We start from the raw sequence: 23,196 nt of genomic DNA, 5'->3' as shown, positions 1-23,196 counted from the left end.
GGCTTTTGTGTTGCAAACATTTCCAAGGCTTAGTTTGTTTTTAATGGAGATGGAATAAACATCCTCTGCTTTGGCCAAATTAAAAGGTAATTTAGGCTTCGGAATTGAGGGTTCTGGGTTTAAGTGAAAAAGATTACTTTTGCTGTAGTTTTATTGTGCAACAACCAAGCAATTTCATTTATCTTTTACTATTCATTATCTAGGACAGGGGTGTCAAACTCATATTAGTTCAGGGGCCACATTCGGCTAAACTTGATCTTAAGTGGGCCGAACCAGTAAAATTATAATATATCAATATAGATTACAATATTGCAATATTTTTACTTTTTGGGCTAATTTTTTTGAGTTGGGATTCTTGCACAGCGCTTTTTACTTTTTTGTGTGTTAACTCAATTAAAACATATTTTTTTTAATGACCAGACATAGTTTTATTTACAAATGGCGAAAATGACAAAAAAAAAGTCAAACAAACAAATAAGTAAATAAATAAAAATACCCTTAACTTTTTGTTTGTCGTGTATAAATAATGTCAACTCTATATTTTTCTCTGTTTTAGAGTGAAAAAAGTAAAATTACATTATGAAAATATTTGCATCTACAAACTATCCTTTCAAACAATGTGAATAATATGAACACACTGAAAAAAAAAGTGTGATTTTAACACTATTCTGCTTCAGTTTATCATTTACACATTTACATTATAACTTACAGATCACAGCCGATCTACAAATACACAAAACATTTAGTAACAGGTGGAATATCATTAAAATTGCACTTACTTCTCTCAAGGCATTTCAGATTGTTCATATTTGTTCAGATTATTAAGATATTTTTTTTGCAATATTATACTTTGTGTCAGTGTAAATACATGAAAACATTTACATTTACAAAGAGAAAAATTTGGAGTTGTGAGTATTTATAGGTTATTATGACCCACTTTAGATTGGATTGGTCTGAATGTGGAACCTGAACTAAAATGATTAACATCTTAGTGTAATTTTTGCATTTCACAAATTCACCCCAACTGGACCCTTTGGCGGGCCGGATTTGGCACCTGTGATCTAGGATGTCCCATTGAGATACAAAATGTGATTTTCAACAAAGACTAGATCAAATGGCAGTAACTGAAAGTTTCACATTAAAGGGGCTATATGTAATATTTCTTCTTTAAAGTATTAAAAAAACAGCTAAAATTTTCAATAGAGGATTTATTCTAAATCACTGTGAATTTCTGCCAAAGCTGCCGATATATTGGATTGTAGCGATATGAACTGAATATATTTCTACCGTATGTCCTGGAAAAAAAAAAAAAAATTACAATCATACTTTTTGCAATGATAACTTTAAAAATAGTGAATCAATCAAAATGCAATGTCAGGGCATGTTGAGCCGCATTATGTAATAAATTCCCATTATGTGATAAAAGTTCAAAATGTAATAAGAATGTCATGTCATCTTGTAGAAAACTAATGTTAGAGTACAATAAAATTTGAGAAAACATTAGCAATTTAGCAACTAGCGGCATTAAAAATGTTTTTGTTTCATAGTTTTCACACAGTGTATCACTTTCTGATGATGAGTTTTAAATACAGGGTGGGGAAGCAAAATGTACAATATTTTGAGGCAGGGATTGAAAGACAGTGTATGACCAATTAGTTTATTGAAAGTCATGAGAATTTATTTGCCACAAGAAAATTGACATAATAGAAAATGTTTTTATTCTATGTGTCCTCCTTCTTTCTCAATATCTGCCTTCACACGCTTCCTGAAACTTGTGCAAGTGTTCCTCAAATATTCGGGTGATAACTTCTCCCATTCTTCTTTAATAGTATCTTCCAGACTTTCTCGTAATAGTTTTGCTCATAGTCATTCTCTTCTTTCCATTATAAACAGTCTTTATGGACACTCCAACTATTTTTGAAATCTCCTTTGGTGTGACGAGTGCATTCAGCAAATCACACACTCTTCGACGTGTGCTTTCCTGATTACTCATATGGGCAAAAGTTTCTGAAAAGGTATGGATAATAGTGTTAGGTATGATTATGACATCAATATATGTTTGGTTTTTAAACAATTGACGTAGTGCCTGCTGAGAAAAAACAACTAAATGTTCATTGTAAATTTTGCTTCCCCACCGTGTAGATATGAACTGAATTCATTTCTACCGTATGTCCCAAAAAAAAAAGAAAAAAAATTACATTCATACTTTCTGCAATGATAACTTTAAAAATAGTGAATCAATCAAAATGCAATGTCAGGGCATGTTGAGCCGCATTATGTAATAAATTCCCATTATGTAATAAAAGTTCAAAATGTAATAAGAATGTCACGTCATCTTGTAGAAAACTAATGTTAGAGTACGATAAAATGTGAGAAAACATTAGCGATTTAGCAATTAGCGGCGTTAAAAATGTTTTTGTTTCATAGTTTTCACACAGTGTATCACTTTCTGATGATGAGTTTTAAATACATGTTTCTTTGCGTCAAAAATTAAATGCATGGTGTCCAGCTGAGTGGACCCACAAAAAATAGGTTAGAAAATAAGAATGTTGTTCTTGGCAGAGACAAGATGAAAAACCTTGGTGTCATATTTGACCAGTCACTTGCTTTCGATAAGCATATCAAGGAGGTGACTCGAATATCATTTTTTCATCTTCGAAGGATCGCTAAGATCAGGCCAATCCTAAGTGACAAAGATGCTGAAGTCCTCATTCACGCCTTCGTAACATCTCGTTTGGACTATTGGAATGCTCTTCTCTCAGGACTACCTAAAAAAAATTTCCGAGTCCTGCAGATGGTGCAAAATGCTGCAGCTCGGGTTCTGACTGGAGCTGGGAAATTTGATCATATTACCCCAGTGTTGGCCTCTCTTCACTGGCTTCCATGTCAGGTTCGTGCTGATTTTAAGGTGCTTTTATTGACTTATAAAATTTTAAATGGAGCGGCACCTTCTTACTTGACAGAGCTAGTTAGACTGTATGCACCTTCTCGTGCCCTTCGCTCTCAAGGATCTGGCCTCCTGACTGTGCCTAAAAGTCAGGAAAAAGACTGTCGGTGAGCGAGCCTTTTCTTTCCGTGCGCCAACACTTTGGAACAGTCTTCCTCTGGACATAAGGCATGCATGCTCTGTGGATGTTTTTAAAGCAAAGCTCAAGACCCACTTGTTTACTCTGTGTTATAAGTCGTGATGTGCTTTTATTGTTAATGTTTTTAGCTTTTATGTTTTATTGTTTTATTGTGATTGATTTTATATCTGTACAGCACTTTGATTGAAAGCGCTTTACAAATAAATTATTATTATTATCATTATTATTATTATTATTAAAAAAAAAAAAAAAATTGCATTATTATTTTCATGCCTAAAGAGGAATTAAAACACTCAAGAAAAAAAATATTGACTAAGGTTCTCATAATTCATGCATGAAAGGGTTAAAACCAATAAAATAATCGGATGGATATCATACTAAATTGGTCATAGACGTAGTCGTACATTTAAACAGATATCGCTACAGTATTAATGGTTGTATGGCGTTTATCCACAGTTTGCTTAATGAGCTGTCGTCAACCTTAAGTTTATATTTAACCGCTTCGGTTTGTGGTCGGCTGGCGAAATAGCGGCATCGCACTCTGTCTGTCGGATGAAATCTGTCAAGTTTGACTGATGACGCCAGCAGATGAAATGAGAGTCTGTGTTTGTAGAGTCCCTGGTGCAATCTGTTGTATCGGTTCATCTTCCTTTTATTACACACACAGTCTGTTTGTTTCTGTGCTGCCCAAATTACAAATGACATTTACGAGACTCGATTTAATTAAATCCAAGAACTGGTTTTGGTTGGATATTCGCTTCACATGTACCACCTCGTCTTCCCAGTGCATAAAAAGCATATATAACATAATGAGGAATACCTTGTCAACTATGTTCATTAAAAGAACTTTTCTGAGCCGTTGCACCTTTATACTTGTCACTTTAATTACATTTCTCAGTCTGTTGAACAAAAAATTGATAGGCTTTTGGAAATTGTTAGACGTTTACCATTAATTCTTATTTTGGCGTGTGTTTATATGTGCTGTTTTTCATTTGTGTAGTCCTTTTTTTTTTTTGTAACTTATGTTTTATTAGTTTTAAAAGAACAACAACCACAAAAAAACACAACAACATAAATAAATAACTTTGGGTAGCACAGTCTTATCAATTATTTTGCTTATGTAATGTCCATTTTTTCCACTTTTTGTTCATTTGCGGTTCTTGTAGTCTCAATCTGTGTGTTAGTTTTTCCATTAGAAATACGTCCTTGTCAATCGTAGTTATCCATTGATCCTTTGATGGTACGTTCATCTTCCCCCAATTCCTTGTTATACACTCTTTTGCAGCTGTCAACATCACCTTTACCAAATATTTATCGTATTCACGTATAGTGTCATCACCAAAGTTGCATAAATAAAGAATTTCAGGTTTCTTTGGAATTGTGTATCCTTTTTTTTTTTTTTTTGGAATTGTGTATCCTAATACTTGACATAGGACATTGCAGATCATTTCCCAATATTCCGAAAGTTTTGAACTTTTCCAAAAAACATGAGAATGGTCAACATCCATCTCCCCGCGTTCTCTCCAACATTCCTGATGCCTCTGTAACTGTTTACTTTTAAACTTGGGTGTAATAAAAAAATCTTATAAGATTTTTCCAGGCGAATTCCCTCCATGTCCGAGAGCTAGTACATAGTTGTATGATGTAATTTCCACATGTTTAGCCAATCTATATCATCAATTTCTATGTCAAATTCTCTTTCCCATTTCACTTTTACATAGTAAGTTGTTTGCTTATCGGGATTTATTAAGGCTTTATATAATGCTGAGATTATCCCAATATTACTATATTTATATGCTTTAGTCATGATTTGAACCACATCGCTCTCTTCCATGGAGGGTCCCACCTGTATTTCCCCCTTATAATAGTCTCTCATTTGAAGATAATGGAAAAAATCATGTTTCTCAAATTGATATTTTTGTGCCAAAGTTTGGAAACTCTCCAGCCTCCCATTATTTTCCAGAACACACCAAGCTGTAACTCCCTTGGTTACCCAATATTTATAGTTTTGGTCAATTTTGGATGGCCATTTGTGTAGTCCTTAGTTGTATCTTTATGTAGACGCTTTATCGTTTACACTGTGTTTCATGTGTTATTTAACTGTATTTTTAACGGGACTTTTAAGCTAACACAAAAAAATACATGGAGAAATTGTTCCAAAACCCATAAAGAAATCTTCACTTTTGTCATTGTTTTTGTTCAAATGGTAGTCTATGTATAACATTGTAATATGATTATTCAGCACCGAAACGTTATGCAAACCCATACATATTTATAATTACCCTTGGTGTCCCCTTGGATTTAATGTACCACGTTTATTTTCACTGTTTTTTTATCAACTCATTGCTGAGGAATCAAACTGAACGTCTTCACACTGACTTCTCCTCATGTCATTCCAAAGCGCAGGGAGCCAATTAAAACTCACTGAGATAAACTCCAGGCCAAAGTTAAAATGCTTCAGGTCATTGGATTTGCTCATTAAGAAAAGATTGGGATGCACTTTGAATGTAAAATGACAGCCACATCAGCTTCCACCTTTAGGATTGTGATTCATTTTCAGCGCTGATGCTTAATATAGTCATACATGTGCTTTGTTTTTTGTTTTGTTTTTTTTTCTTTTAGAGTTACCGTGTTAGAAAGCGGAAGCCTTCGGATCGGAAATGTGTCCAAGATGGATGCTGGTCTCTACACGTGTGTCGCCAGAAACCAGTTTGGAGTAGCAAGTAGCGCTGGCAGCTTACTGGTTAAAGGTAAGAGGTTGTTCATGGTTTTCATTGCACATCATTTTGTAATTATTACACCCCACCCCACCCCAAAAGGGGAGGCAAGGGGTATTGTTTTTGGTTTGGTTTGTTTGTTTGTTTGTTTGTTCACATTCTAGCAGCAAACTATTGGTTGAATTCATACCAAACTGGGTTTATAGATTGCCAGTGACACAGAATAGATGTGGTTACATTTTGGGAAATGTAGGTCAAAGTTCTAATTTCTATGAATTTTTTTAGTCTTTTTTTTCTCCCATTTACTTACAATGGGCAAAATTTCACATGCCTATAAAAACATCAATTTTGTTTCCATTTGCTTCAAACTTGGCACATATATAGAGGCAACTGATATGCCACAGGTGTCAAACTCATTTTAGTTCAGGTGCTACATTTAGCCCAAATTGAACTCAAGTGGGCCGGACCAGTAATTTTTTTTATTTTTTATTTTTAATTGATTTATTTCGAATATGGAAATGTTCCAAGCTTCCTGATTCCTACTAACAGACTTCTTTGCACAACATAATATAGAAATGAAAGTTCAAGCAAGCATAAAATAATCAATAATAACAGTGAAAAAAGTCAAATTGTTGTAAAATTATTAAAATTGAGATCAGGTTTACATCTACAAAGTTTCCTTAAAAATCTAAATAACAAACAACTTGAATTGTCATAAGAAAAACAAGTGCAATTTTAACAATATTCTGCCTCAGTTTCTCAGTTTATCATTTACACATGTGAACTACAATTTGCATTACAATCGCACATATCATTTAGCAACAGGCAGAATATTGGTCAAATTGCATTTACTTTTCTTAAGACATCTCTGTTTGTTAATATTTGTTCGGGTTATTCATGTTTTTTATAAAAGTATAGTTTGGTAATGTAAACATTTTCAAGTAAATGTTATTTTTTTTACACCAAAAAAAAAACAAAAAGAAAATTTGGGTTTTTCATTATTTATTGGTTATGATGATAATATTTTACTGGTTCTGACCCACTTGAAATCTCATTGGACTGTATGTGGATTGATTGTTAATATCTTCAGTGTAATTTTTGCATTTCACAAATTCATCCTGTGGGGCCGGATTGGACCTTTTGGTGGGCCGGATTTGGCCCCCGGGCCGCATGTTTGACACCTGTGTGATATGCTGACATCAGCACATGTATAGACATGATGACATCAGCTGGATCGATGCTAAAATAAGATACAATACGTGCGAGGGGCGGGGTTTGTTGTGCCTGGCACTACTACATTTTGGGAAAAATAGGTCAAAGTTAAATTTTTTAAGGAATTTTTAAAATCTTTTTTTTTTTTCCCCATTTACTTATAATGGGCGAGATTTCATATGTCTGTAGAAGTAAAACTATTGGTTGAATTCATACCAAATTGGGTTTATAGATTGCCAGTGAGCCAGAATGGATGGGAATTTAGGGGAAAAGTAGGTCAAAGGTAAAATTTTATATGAATTTGTTACATCTTTTTTTTTTCTCCGATGTACTTATAATGGCAATTATAATTTCACATCCATAAAAACATCCATTTTGTTTCAATTTACTTAAAACTTGGCACATATGTAGAGGCAGTTGACATGCTGACATCAGCTGGATCAATGCCAAAATAAACTACAATACATGCGAGGTGCAGGGTTTGTTGTACCTAGTACCACTTGTTTTTATGGTTGTCGATTTCAAAGAGTGTGCACCAACTATATATAAAATCAGAAAATACTTACACTGTCAGGTCAACCTGTAACCTCTGGGTTGAAGTCATCATATTAGAAAATATAAGAAATAATACAGCTTTCTGACTTAAAACGCCTCCAGTATACAACCTGCCTCCTGTCTGCTTGTGTTCACACCGGGTGCATGTTTACGACTCCAACGCTGCAACCGAGAGCCCTACTGCCTATAATGAGTTAACCGTTGCTATGGTGTAAATATGTTTCAAAGAAAAGTGAAGAGTTCAAGAAGTCATGAAATTTTCATTCAACATGAGTGTAGCATAGAGAGAAACGGAGGGAATGAACACACATAAATGTACGCTGTGCATCATGGGACTTAACACTGGAAAAATGTGAATGGTGAGAATAGTTTTTCAATCCATTGATCCATATGATTCACTTCATCACTCCACAATGTAGGGGAAACGTCCTTTGGCTTCCACCTGTGCTGCATCCACGTAAACAAATGAAAGGAAATTGAAGAAATTGCAAAGACGGTGGAAGACATAGATCACAGGTGTCAAACATGCGGCCCAGGAGCTAAAACCAGCCCGCCAAAGGGTCCAATCTGGCCCGCGGAACAAATTTACAAAGTGCAAAATGCAAAAATTACCCTGAAGATATTAACAGTCAAGGGCATCAAACTCAAAAATAACAGCATAATAACCTAGAAAAAATGACTCCAAATTTTCTTCTTGGTTCAATGTGAGAAAAATAATGACATTACACCTTTAAATAATGGCAACACCAATTTTTTTCTCTTTGATTTATTGCAAAGAACATTAAATTTTGATATCCGTTCACATAAAAATGTCAATAACCTGAACAAATATGAACAACCTGAAATGTCTAAAGAAAAATAAGTGCAATTTGAACAATATTCTGCCTGTTTTGTGCCTTGGTAGATCTGATCTGTAATGCACATGTAGAAATCATAAGTTCAGGCGTAGTACTGATAAAAATTTTACTTATTTTTCTTCAGAAATTTCACTGTTTTCCAGTTATTCACATCTTTTTTTGTTTTGGATAGAAATAGTTTCATCATTTAAATTTATTTTTTGCACAAAAAATTTGGAGTAGTCATTATTTATAGGCTATTATGCTATTATTTAACTCATCCGGCCTGCTGGAGATCAAATTGGGCTGAATATGGCCCCTGTAAGAAAATGAGTTTGACACCCCTGACGTAGATGAATAACCCAAATAAATCAGCAAAACAACTGGAGTTAATGCATGAAAAAAAAATCCCTCCGACAAGATCATACAAAAAAGAATCTATATAAATAACATAAATCTAAATACTCAAGCAAAAATACAACATATGGCTTGTACTGGTTCTTTTGACAGTCAGTCGAGTTTTTCTCTGTGTTTAAGCTGATGAAAAATAGGCCTCAGTTGTGTTTAATCAATGACATGTTGCACTGTGACACCTGACACGTACCTGTCACGCTGCAGCTCTGTCAGCTCCAATCTGTTAACATGGAAACACAAATGAAAATTGACATGTAAGGCGACCACTATGCATGCGAGAGGTAAACTGAGTGTTCCAGGCCTTTCATATAATGGAAACACAGCGTACAATAGGTCCTCCCGTTATCACACGTCCACCGTCCACCTTCTCACTCTATTTGCCACTCATTCCTTAACCCTTTCATGCACGAATTATGAGAACCTTTATCAAAATGTTTTCCTGAGTGTTTTTATTCCTCTTTAGGCATGAAAAAAGCAAGGCGATTGAAAATTTTCTTCTGAAAAATAAATAAATTAAAGAATTGTATAAATAATAAAAAAATAAATAAATAAATAAAAAAAAATAATAGTAATGAAAAAAAAAAAATTCTTATGAACCTATTTTTCATGAAGTTGCAAAAATGTCCACTCAGCTGGACACCACACGTTTAATTTTTGGCACACAGAAGCATGTATTTACTGATAAATTGTGTGAAAACTATGGGGAGGGCTTGTGATTCTGGGGGTTTATGCTCAGGAGAGATCTACATAATGTTCCCAATTCATGTCAGAAAAGATATGTAGTGTCTGAAAACTTTAATAAAGATATGTGTAAAACAAAACAAACAAACAAACCAACGAAAAGAACAACAAAATCCATGAATATACAAGAGAACAGCTGTAGAATAGCTGTCTACTGTGGTGACCAGTGTGCATGAAAGGGTTAATTTTTGAAGCAAAGAAACACGTATTTACTGATACACTGTGTGAAAACCATGAAATAATTTCTTAAATGTTGTTAATCTGATGTTTTGTCACATTTTAACATACTCACTTTATGGAGATTAGATGCAAAAAAAAAAAAAAAAAAAAAAAAAATTAATGTTAATGACAGTCTAACAACAATAACAGCCGCCTGATTTACACTCAAACATGTTAGTGCAGGTCAGGTTTATCAAGAACAGCAAAGTTACAGTAATGGGATGAATTGCAGTGTATGAGATGATGCATAAGTTTCCACTGTGTTGGCTGATATGGAACTAAAACAATTAAATCCTTGAAAATGCGATAAGAGAACAGCTGTACGATAGCTGTCCACTCTAGTGACCACTATGCATGAAAGGGTTAATCTCTAATACACTGGAAGGTGCTGCTCCTCTTTCTTATTACGCCCTGGGTGTCAATAATCTGCATAACTGAACTACAAAGCCTTCATGTTGCAGACCTGCTGCACCACAGGCCAGCGAACCTATTCAAGCTCCATCAAATCAGCCTTTAATGTCAGCATTCGTGAGGAACAATAAGGTGTCGCGTGCAGCAAAATCACGGCTGAGTTTGTGTAGATCTGCTGCTCTGACCTGACCTCATTCAGTGTCCAGTAAGGAGTTTATTTAGGATCAGCATATGTTAAGGGACGGACTCATCAGAAAAAATATCATCTACAAAGAGACGGCGGACAGATTTGGCATCACAAGGCAAAGCAAGGCAGGTTTAGTTATGTAGCACATTTCATGTACAAGACAATTCAAAGTGCTTTACATAAAACATTAAAAGCATTACAGCAGGGAAGCAATCAAAAGTATAGGCATGAGAAAAAAAGACAAGAAAAAAAACAAATCTTTAAGTACACAAGCAATATGTGTGGACAGACAGCTTCAATACAGACCTGCTTTTACTGCTGATATTTTGACTTTTTAACTCTGTAAAGCCTGAACCATTAAGTCATTGGCAGAAAATTCCAGAGCTTTGAAACTGGAGCCTTTATTGGTCTTTCTGAACAACCAAAAAATGTTCTTTAAAATTCAATTTCCATGCATGACTTTGTATTTTGTATTATTTTGATACATCGGGTCTCAATGCTCAAATATTATTAGTTTTGAACAAACAAAAACATAATATAACAAAAACATGTCTTATAAAGTGGAAATTCCTTTTCAAAATTGGCAAAGTTCTGCCTCTTTCCTCATTAATCAAATCATATCCTCAAAAAAATCATCAAAAACATATCCTCAATTCCTAACTGTGCCAACATAAGACGCACTGACATGTTTTTAATATAGAGTAGTGTTATGTATATATTCGCTGGTAAGTATTTTTAATGTATGTTTAATGGTTGATTAAATAAGGACAAATTGACTTTTTAGCATGATTTTAAAAGTGTGTTTTAGAAATGAAGTATGATGAAACTGCATTTTTTAGGAAACATGAATTGAAATACATGCATAAGTTTTTAACTATTGTAATAATGAGCTAAGGTTAGTTTTGTATTGCATGTAATGTAAATGTTTTATATTGTATGTGCACCTGCCCGGGGACAGCACATGGAAAGTAGCTTGTAGCTGACTCTAGTGCAAAGCATCTCTTCTCTTTAAGATTAATGTATTTGTATACTGTCCCTGACAAATAAACAATAAACTAAACTAATTAATGACAATCTAGTAGTGTCACTGGAAAGGCCACTAGTGAATAAATTCCTCCCCCTGGTGGATTATCTGTGTATTGAATGCATCTAATTGTATACATCAGGTTTGTCAAGGAAAAAAATATCACACTGATCTTGCAGAGGGCTTCAAAACTCATGTATCAAATATAATAAGTTTGGCAATATAGGGTTAAAGCAGAAAAAAAAAAAAAACAGTTGGTTGATGTCATGACATTTGTGTGATAATTTATGTTTTTTTGGGGTGGCCATGGCTCAGGAGGTAGAGCAGGTCGTTCAATAATCGAAGAGTTGGTGGTTCGAATCCCGATCCTGGTCAAGACACTTCACCCTCCTTGCTTCCAGTGTCACTCACACTGGTGTATGAATGAGTATGAATGTTCGGTGGTGGTCGGAGGGGCCGTTTGGCATGAATTGGCAGCCACACTTCCGTCAGCCTACAAATGTAGTTTACCACCACCAGAGTGTGAATGGGAATGAATAATGGATCAATAATGTAAAGAGCTTTGGGTGCCTTCAAAAGTGCTACAGAAATCGAATCCATCATTATTATTATTATTATTATTATTATTATTATTATTATTACCTCAGCCAAGGAGTGCTTCTCTAGAAAAGACAGCGCAAACCTCCGCCAAGGCAGATCAGTGGGCCCCCGTGGCCCCACCACCACCCCCCACCCCTGATCAGCACCAAAATTTAATCATTTGTTCATTGTGCCAGTATCAACATTTCCTGAAATTTTCATCCAAATCCATCCTTAAGTTTTTGAGTTATCTTGCACACAGAGACACACAAACAGATAAACATCGGGGGGGGGGGGGCACTGATCTGCCTTGGCGGAGGTCTGCGCTCTCCAAGTGCTTTTCTAGTTATTATTATTATTATTATTATTATTATTATGTGACCACTAGAGGGAGTAGTGAGTCACTCTGTCGGTGTCTCATGTTGAGGAAAACTAACACCACGGGGCCTTTGACCAAATCATCAGAAAGTGTCCAGATGGGATGAGAACCATTAAGAAACAACTTTTAGACTCAGACAGTGACAATGTGATAAAAGCTATAGAAGCACTGTTGTTGTTGTTGTTGTTCAGCTATTGACAACACAAACCGTATAGAAAACAGAGGTGATTTGTGGTTTTATTGTGGTTGTTTTGTGTCTAAAAACAGAGCTAAGCTAACACAGCTATAATGTAAACCAGGGGTGTCAAACTCAGATCCTCAAGGGCCGGTATCCTGCATGTTTTAGATGTTTCCCTCTTCCAACACACCTGATTCAAATGATAAGCCTATCATCCAACTCTGCAGAAGCCTGATAACGACCGTCAGGTGTGCTGGAAGAGGGAAACATCTAAAACATGCAGGATACCGGCCCTCGAGGACCGGAGTTTGACACCTGTGATGTAAACTATCAGTTGATACAGCACATGAAGATTATAAGACACACTGTTATTATGACTGTCGAAATAAGCATCTATAAGTTTGAGTTTGAAGAAGAAAACTTGATGATACCATAATACAGATGTGTGTAAACAATGAGCTTTATACTTTATTCAGTGGGTGATACAGTCTGTGGACACATGAGTGATTTGGGGTCTAAATATGTTCTGGTACTAGTCTTCCTCCTGCTGGTGAAAGACTGGAATATCAATACTACACAGAAACCCTTTCCAAATCCTGAGCATAATGCCATTTGAGCAGTATAATCTATCTGTTACAAAAACACTGTTGCACAAAGCAAACATATGACATGAAAAACATTAGCAGCTTGTTTACTCTCTATCGTCTTGTCTTGTGGGAATGATATCGATATTTATTCGTTTGGAAAAAAAAAAAGTGATTTATTGTGGCTGTGTTCCTGTCTTTTGTCACGCAGCTATCATTAAAAACTAACACATCATTTAAGGTTGTCAGTACTTCGGAGGAACACAAACAAATGATGTAGAGGTTTCAGACGCCACAGACCAGCGCTGCATTTTAAATTAAGCTCCGACTCCGGGCTACACACTTGAACTAACAGCGTAGTGGTGCAGTAACACTGGCCTCCGTTCACCTGACAGATACACAGGCCAATTAGCTGATTGGCAGCGGCTGCAGGAAGCAGGACGTAAGGCTCATTCCATTCACATTCACATACCTCTATGTTTAATTCATGCCTTTTTGTACATATGGTGGCTAATGGCTGTGCTCGGTTTGCTTAAGATTTCAATCCATTTAAATCACAGACTTCTGCAGTGCAATGAATTTTCTCGGTCTTTCTAAACAGCAGAGTCAACAACAGTGCTCTATTAAAATGCCTTTTGGTCATTCCTCCTCGTGAGTTTTTTTGAATTGCAAATGGTTTTGCACAGAAACCTGATTTGGCTTTCTTTTCACCTGCGCAGCATCTTTACAGGCGCAAATGAAGCGGTTATATTGCAGTATGTATATATGTACAATATGTCTTATAAAAGTGTGAAATAAATGACCTACAATAGACAGTGTTGCACCATGCACCACTTTACACCTTCTGATATTTGTATTTTACTGCAGATTACACGCCAACACAGTGTAATCTTATAAATTATTGTGTTTTGTAGATATAGTACATTATCAAAATGAATACAAACAAAACAAACCACAAATTATGGCTTGGGTTTTCCTCCTTTTTTAAGGTTAAGAGCAACGCTAACTCACTTTATTGTCCCTGTAGGGAAATTAAGTCTGTATTTTACCCATTTTCACACGTACACCTTGCATTAGCATCTAGCAATGAGGACCATCAGGAGCAGTGAGCTGTTGTTGAAGATGGTCCTTTGAGCTTAGGACGGTTCTGAAATGAGTGGAATAATATATAAAGTGAATAGTATTTGAATGTCAACCATAATAAGAGTTCATATTCTCTAAATGCAGAGGAAATTAGCTTCAGTGCTTCTTTCAGTTTGTCCTTTAGCATAGGATACTCTGCACAGTCCTTTATGAAAGTCAGCTTTATTTGTCTGATTTACCATATATTCAGCACATACAGGGTGGGGAAGCAAAATTTACAATATTTTGAGGCAGGAATTGAAAGACAGTGTATGACCAATTAGTTTATTGAAAGTCATGAGAATTTATTTGCCACAAGAAAATTGACATAATAGAAAATGTTTTTATTCTATGTGTCCTCCTTCTTTCTCAATAACTGCCTTCACACGCTTCCTGAAACTTGCGCAAGTGTTCCTCAAATATTGGGGTGACAACTTCTCCCATTCTTCTTTAATAGTATCTTCCAGACTTTCTCGTAATAGTTTTGCTCATAGTCATTCTCTTCTTTCCATTATAAACAGTCTTTATGGACACTCCAACTATTTTTGAAATCTCCTTTGGTGTGACGAGTGCATTCAGCAAATCACACACTCTTTGACGTTTGCTTTCCTGATTACTCATATGGGCAAAAGTTTCTGAAAAGGTATGGATAATAGTGTTAGGTATGATTATGACATCAATATATGTTTGGTTTCAAAACAATTGACGTAGTGCCTGCTGAGAAAAAACAACTAAATGTTCATTGTAAATTTCGCTTCCCCACCCTGTACAGAAAACTGAAATTAAAGAACTCCAAGGCTCACGGTGCCACGAGAAACAGTAGAAAAATTTAGAAGTAGAAAATAGAATATAACTATAAACGTACAATGTAACTACAGTTGTGGAAACAATTATTAGACCATCGAGTGTCATCAAAAACAATGCTTATGCAATCAAATACTAACTCCAGTGTGGATCACGTGACTAAAACAGACAGAAAAGAAAACGTGGAATGCCTAAAAGCACTGTTTTTGTCAGTACAATGCCATAGATATTGATGTAAGAACTGAAGTGATTTTGGTTATTATCAAGAAAACCATGGAAAATGGTCACATATCAGCTCTGAAATTAAACTCTTTTGAGCTATTGTTGTTCTCATTATATTTGTCCAAACAAATGTACCTTTAGTTGTACCAGGCATTAAAATGAACAAGAAATTGAAGAAAACAAGGGTGGTCTAATAATTTTTTCCGCGACTGTATAAACATGCGATTTGGCTATTTATTTATTCATTTATTTATTTATTTATTTAGAACATGCAAAGAAACAAAACAAAACAAAGCTGAAGGAGTAGGAAGAAGTATACACTTATTTAATCCTAGCCCTCTAGTGCTTTTACACCTTTATCACTAACTTAATACACGAATCAAACAGTACATTTTTCCTAATTTAGCATTCACCCACAACTAATACATAATGCAGTAACTGAATTATGCACAACAATATGATCATGGTCGTACAGTCATACAAAGGACTATATTAACATACAATACGACATGGATATGATAAGCAGCAGGGGTTGGAGAGAATAAATAAAACAATAAAATGGCAGATAAATTTCAGTTTAAAGTGACAAACGCAATGTAAGTGAAAGGAGAGGACACAGTGATGACCCACAATTCACTGCAGCAGCAACATTCGCCGACTCAACTGTTTATGAAAAGTGATGATCAACATGACAGATGCGCATTTTCATCTTATGCCACAAGTGTCTAATATAACCATATGTTTTGTGCTCCAAATATTAAAATTCCAAGTCACTGTAGCTGAACCAGTGCTGTTGGCAGGATCTTCAGCTCCTATAGTTGCATCATTGGTACATTTTTTTGGCAATGGCTACTACCACAGTACTGTGGCACAAAATATGGGTTTGTCTACTGCTGCGTTTCCACTACATCAGGGGTGTCCAATCCTGGTCCTCGAGGGCCAGTATCCTGCATGTTTTAGATGTGTCCCTCTTCCAACACACCTGATTCAAACGATAAGCCTATCATCAAGCTCTGCAGAAGCTTGATAACGACGGTCAGGTGTGCTGGAAGAGGGAAACATATAAAACATGCAGGATAGCGGCCCTCGAGGACCAGGATTGGACACCCCTGCACTACATGGAACCGGCTCGACTCAACTCAGGTACCAGGTCCTATTCCTGGAGACCATTTCCATTACAGGATACTACCAACTTTTCAGTACCTGGTAGTCATAGTGATGCGGCACGTTACTTCCATGTCGTCTGCTCAGAGAGTTGCTAATAAACTCGCTCATTGCGTGTTATCTCGTCAAGCTCATGCTGAATTTTTACGTCTGAACCTCCTCGACAAACCATGGTGTAGTTTTTCGGGATGTCATCATGTGGATTAACATACCGCTATATTTACTGTAAACTTCTGCATCTGTTTTTTGTAAAACGGCGGGTCACAGAGAAAACTCTCTGACCAATCAGTGGTCTGCAGTGTGTAAACGTCACGTTTTGGTATCTGGTCCCCAGTCCTGGAACCTCAGTGGAGGAGATACAAAAAAACTAGTACCGGGTACCAGATTCTAGGCCCTTTTTCATAATGGAAATGCAAAAAGGTCGAGTTGAGTCGAGCTGGTACCACATAGTGGAAATGCGGCATATTACCGCAGAACCAATCAAATGTTAGCATTTGTACTAGAGCCAGTCATGGATACTGTTCCATGATCTCATTCTCCTCTTGTTGCCACAGTACTGTAGTCATATATGGCGTTTATTTCAGTGCATTCTTTTGTCCATTTTGCTACCACAGTACTGTGACAACTGTTGGAAGAAATGACAAATTAGTGATAGTATATAGTATAGAATAGGAATTATTGTTGTAAATGCTCCGTATATTGTTTTATGGTATTCTTTGCTCTGGAGGCTGGAGAAGGTGGGCGGAGCTACATGTTAGATGTGGCAGTGTGCAGTGTGACTTCTCAATTCAGTGTCAGTTCAGTGCATTTAGTGCTGTGCTCTGAATTCTTTTTTTTTTTTTTTTTTTTTTTTTTTTTTTTTTTTTTTACTTGTCTTGTGCAGCATCCTAACAGCAGAATGGCAGTCTGGCTCCTTTTGGTGCTGAACAAATTTGCTTTGCCAAGGGTAACCTCATAAAGTATCCGAAGCTCCCCTTGATATTCTATGGTGTTTATTATGAGTTTTGTTGAACCACATTTCAATGCCGGACCTGGCGGGGGGGGGGGGGGGCAAGAGAGAAGAAGATGGCGAAGACCCTCACAAGACCCTCCGATATGTTACCAAGTGAACTAAATCTCTGCTGGTTCTAAGTTTCAACTATTTCCTGTTTGTTATATTGCCTTGGTACTTTTCAGAATGTAACAGGTTACCAGTCTACACCTGATATAACGAAGGTGCTAATTGTGGTAATAGACAAATGGATATTTCATGCTGTGTCAGTAGCCACTTTGATTTTTTTTTTGCTTGTTTGCCGTCAAGCCTATTAAAATAACCTTTTATAATAGAACCATAACAGTCAGTTTTTTTAAAGAAAAAAACACGCCAACCACTTCCACACATTGAGTTATATACAGCTGCTTTTCTCACTTATTACAATTATTTGCACCTCACCTGCTTTCACAGTTTATATCAGCTCTTACCTCCTCCGAACCATGTATAGGTTTAGCCGAACCTCAGGCTTAATATTTCAGTTTCAGTGCTTGTGAATATCGGTGCTCAGGCGTCACATCATACAGATTCCTATGCAAATTCAGATGGAGACATTAAAATCTGGCCTGTGCAGTATTTAATATATGTAGAACAGAACAGCTTGATATGCTTGTTTGACATTACATTGCCATTCCATAGGTTTACAGGATGAGAGCTGCTTTGCATAGAGTGCATTGTGGGAAATGAGGGAGCCAATTTGTGGTTTTTCTTCCAGTCGCAACAGGAAATGAGTGTGACAGCTTTGCAGTCGGAGGCAGAAAGTTTTGCCCCTCTCATTTTGCATCTGATGCCAAAGTTTGTGAAAACTCACCTGGAATGCACTGCCATGACCAGTCGCTTCTCCTTAGGGGGTGCAAAATAAACAAGCAGGCTTGTTTTGACAGAGCTGAATATAGACCTTTACTCTCCCTGACATGCTGCATTGGCTTGCCTGTCCATTAGATGCTTATGACATGCATGCATAATTCAGAGTGGACCGGTGTATGGGCCTTTCAGCCGCTGCTGTATTCTCTGCACTGTGCTGCTGCTGAATGAGACGCCCAGCTGAGACCGACCAAAGATTATGCTGATGCGTACCACGCTGAGGATGAAATGGGATGGCTTTTTGTCTCGGCACAAACAGAGCCAAATTATAGACTCGGGTCTGACCTGATGAAATGGCTGAGTTTTCTCTTTTGTTTGTTTATTTTACCTCTCCACTGATGTTATTTAGTGCTATATGTGACTGAGCTAAACTTTGAGCTCAAAGACAGAAAGTGATAAAACTACTGACAGACACAGAAGGCATTTGTCTGGAGAGCCTTTATTAACCCGTAAGAACCCAGTGTGACTTTTATGTCAGTTCCCAAATGATTTTTTCTCTGTATTTAACCTTTCCAAAGTGATTTATCACCATTAATTACCTCCGCCAGGGGGTATTGTGATCACTTTGCTTTGTTTGTTTATTTGTTTGTTTGCAACTTTATGGGAAAACTATTCCAACCATCTTTACCAAATTGTACCCACAGATAGGCCTAGGCCCTGGGATGAACCCATTACATTTTGGGCCAAGTAGGCCAAAGTTCAAGGTTACAGCAAGGTCACAAAATCTACAATTTTCCTATCTCTCATCATTGAGCAATTTTCGAAAATTCATAAAAAATGCAAAACAACTCCAATTAGCCTCCAATTTGATCCACCCGTAGCTTAGAACAATATCTTGTATCTGGCACAAAATTGTCCACATCCACTGTGGAATGTGGACTCTGTGGACATTTCAATTTAACATTGAAAATCCCATTTACGACACATTTTTCATTATAACTCAACAAATATTGATTGGAATTGAATATAATTTGACATACACATGACTGGTACCAAGTTTCAACTTTTTCTGCTGTATGGAACTGTGGTGTCTTAAAAACAGCATTTTAATCAAAGTATTCATTTTATATCAAAGTATTCATTTTATAATCAGAAGTATTCATTTGCATACCAAAAGTTACATTTCAATATAATGTGACGGTTGTAATAGAGTAGTTTACTTTTTTTTCCTGGGAGACCCATAAAAGAACGAACACATGTAGCCATCGAAGGAACACGTGAATTTATGCAAAGTTACGAAAGGGGGCGGGCAGAAAGAACGTGAGCTCATGGAAAGTTCCAGAAAACGTGGTGTGCAAAAGAAGCACACGTGAGTGGAAATTTTTGAGCATTCTGGGAAGTACCTGACATTTTCTGAGAAAAAGTTACATATTTATATATGGTAATCAAATACTGGGAATTAGATAAATATGTATATGTTTGACCAATCCTGACCGACACTAAAGAAACCTCACCCTATCAGGGACAAGCTGAATAGGGGGGTTTCTGACGTGACTAGATTAATGTTCAAAATATGATAAAAAATGGGTATGGTTTGTAGCTAAACCCAGCCTACTTTTGATGGTATAAAAGTGGTCTCCCGGAGCAAAAAAAGGCAGTTGTTTCTGCAGATGCCAACTCGGTGTTTATTTTGTGTATGAATAAACATTTTATGTGGCTCGAATTCTGCTCGATCTCTGACTTTGTCTTTGGCTCTGTGTGACTGTTAGTCGACAAAGTTCCACTACATAGACGGGAGTACAGACATAAATACAACTGGGGAAGAGCGTCAAAGAGACCAGAGATGTCTCCCACTTGCGGTTGTAAATTTTACACGACAGAACAACCTTGAAACTGTTTAATTTAAAAATAAATAGTCCATCCACACATGTACACCATTCGGGGTGCTTGGCGGAGGTTTGCGTTCTCTGAACACATGTTATAATTTTATCCTCTGAATGTTGCATTTATTTCCAGTGAACATCATCTATTTTCCTATGTTTAATTTATTGATCATGTAGATGTTCATAAAAGCTCACAGTCAAGTCAAAGGTTATTATATCAAAACAGAAAAAAATGAAGAAAAAGTGACTTTTACCATCAAATCTGTCATTTACTGAACATAAACCCAGTGTGTCCATCCACTGTCATTGATCAGACTCCATGGGTTTTACTGGTGATCAGTGTTGTAGAATATGCTTGACCCTAAACCCCATGTGGCTTTTATATATATATATATATATATATACATGTAAACTCTTTATTTATGTGGATAAAGCCCCATGTCTGACTATTAAATTATCTGAGAATATTGGAATATACTGACTACAATAGGACTCAGGAACAGGAAATGAATCATCATTAGGTTGATTGGCCAATATTTTAAAATATGTCTGTAGTTATTTAGAACATTTGAATTTATTGAAGATTATAATGTAAATTGTGTCTTTTATCATATGTTTAAGGGCCCCCATTTATAAGCTGAGGACTGCTTCTGGGGTGTCCTATTACAAAATGTATCTCGTAAATGAATTGTTGATTTTAACTGTTTATAATAATTTTGTATTTGATTGATTGATTGATAGGGGTGTAAGAAAATATCGGTTTTGCAATATATCGTGATATTTCATTTCACGATACTGTATTGATATTAAAAAGTACTGTATTGATATTTTCAGGTATTTATTCATATGCAGATATTGTGGAGGTTTTTTTTTGTTTGGTTGTTTTTCTTTTCTATTTTATTATTCTATTTTATTTATTATTATTTAACACTTATTAAATAATGTTAGTTCCTTTGTTGGGATTGCTCAAAAATAATGTTATGATGTTGGTTATGAACTAATAGAATATGAACATTTGAACAAGCTCTTAAACTGTAATGTTTGTAAAACATAATTTTGTGATATAGCATTAGATCCTGTTCTGACCAAATAAAAATGTGTCTGGTATTTGTGAATATTTCTGGTGTAATTCAATTCTTTAAGGAAATAATCATTTAAAAAAAAAAGAAACAAACAAAAAAATTGCCCTTTTAACAGTATCATGATATATCGTGATATATCGTATCGTGATCTTAGTATTGTGATTTGTATCATATCGCCAAATTCTTGCCAGTACACACCCCTATCGACTGATTGATTGATTGATATTCTCACATTAGACACTCTGGAGAACCCATAGCTCCCATTCTAACTGTGTGCTGTTCTTCCCCAGAGCCCACCAGTATCACCAGTCCGGCCGGTCATCTGGACGTCACAGTGGGTGAAAGCATCGTGCTGCCGTGTCAGGTGTCTCACGACCCCACGCTCGACCTCAAGTTCACCTGGTTTTTTAATGAGCAACTCATCCACTTTGGAAGTCACGGGTCCTACTTTGAAAAAGTTGGTGGGGTAAGCGCATCATTGTCTTACAATCCAATCGATCCATTCGTCTACAACAACACCGAGCATCCCCTGCACCTTCAATCTTGATTCTCAAGGTTCTGGATTCTTCTTTATATAAAATAGTACCAAACACTACAACGTGTGTTTGAGCTGTTAACACAATAGTATGACTTAATTGCAATGAAACACATCACTACTTAAATTACTTTATATAAGAAAAAAAGGAATTTAAGGAAAAAAAAAAAAAAGAAACATCACTACTGAAGAGAATACACAAAATAATCAACACATATACGACTGATACATGAGTGAAATAATTAAAGATATTCATGAGATGGAAAGACTTGCTATAATGTTATGTTTAAAGACTTGATTTGACCTGTGACCTTGTTTTAAAATGCATTATTCCATTTAAAAAAGCAAAATATCACTCCTTTAAACAGATATTGTTATTTTTAGGTGCATTTTACCCCTCAGCCAACTCTGGCCGGAGGGGTATTATAATCGTTTTGTTGTCTATCTGTCTGTCCATTCTGCAACATGTTATGCCAATGGTTCCCAACCTTTTTTGGCTTGTGACACCATTTTAACATCACAAATTTCTGGCGACCCCAGACATTCAAAACGAAAACATTTTTTTTTTTTTGCTAAAATTAATTTGTTTCTGATCATGAAATACTTTGCTATAGTATGTTGCAAATAATCACTGATTTTGTCAACAACATTTAGTCTATCTAATGTACAGGGTGGGGAAGCAAAATTTACAATATTTTGAGGCAGGGATTAAAAGACAGTGTATGACCAATTAGTTTATTGAAAGTCATGAGAATTTATTTGCCACAAGAAAATGTACATAATAGAAAATGTTTTTATTCTATGTGTCCTCCTTCTTTCTCAATAACTGCCTTCACACACTTCCTGAAACTTGCACGTGTTCCTCAAATATTGGGGTGACAACTTCTCCCATTCTTCTTTAATAGTATCTTCCAGACTTTCTGGTAATAGTTTTGCTCATAGTCATTCTCTTCTTTCCATTATAAACAGTCTTTATGGACACTCCGACTATTTTTGAAATCTCCTTTGGTGTGACGAGTGCATTCAGCAAATCACACACTCTTCGACGTTTGCTTTCCTGATTACTCATATGGGCAAAAGTTTCTGAAAAGGTATGGGTAATAGTGTTAGGTATGATTATGACATCAATATATGTTTGGTTTCAAAACAATTGACATAGTGCCTGCTGAGAAAAAACAACTAAATGTTCATTGTAAATTTTGCTTCCCCACCCTGTAATTGCAATGAAACACATCACTACTTAAATTACTTTATTTAAGAAAAAAGGAACTTAAGAAAAAAAAAAAAAAGAAATACATCACTACTGAAGAGAATACACAAAATAATCAACACATATACGGCTAAAATATATGAGTGAAATAATTAAAGATTTTCATGAGATGGAAAGCCTTGCCATAATGTTATGTTTAAGGACTTGATTTGACCTGT

The 23,196-nt window shown here is 35.9% G+C and overlaps 1 protein-coding gene across 2 annotated transcripts in view; it reads left to right on the top strand.

Moving 5' to 3' along the window:
• Positions 1–23,196, top strand: part of cntn3a.1 (contactin 3a, tandem duplicate 1) — a 327,610-nt gene that overhangs the window by 262,973 nt on the left and 41,441 nt on the right. For both annotated transcript variants that reach the window (XM_030139254.1, XM_030139253.1), the window contains exons 12-13: positions 5,709–5,836; positions 21,524–21,699. In XM_030139254.1, coding sequence (XP_029995114.1) covers positions 5,709–5,836; positions 21,524–21,699 — 304 coding nt within the window. The remainder of the gene's footprint in view (positions 1–5,708; positions 5,837–21,523; positions 21,700–23,196) is intronic.

Source organism: Sphaeramia orbicularis, chromosome 7, assembly GCF_902148855.1.
Source record: "Sphaeramia orbicularis chromosome 7, fSphaOr1.1, whole genome shotgun sequence".
Taxonomy (NCBI): domain Eukaryota; kingdom Metazoa; phylum Chordata; class Actinopteri; order Kurtiformes; family Apogonidae; genus Sphaeramia; species Sphaeramia orbicularis.
This window is presented reverse-complemented; position numbering and strand designations above follow the sequence as displayed.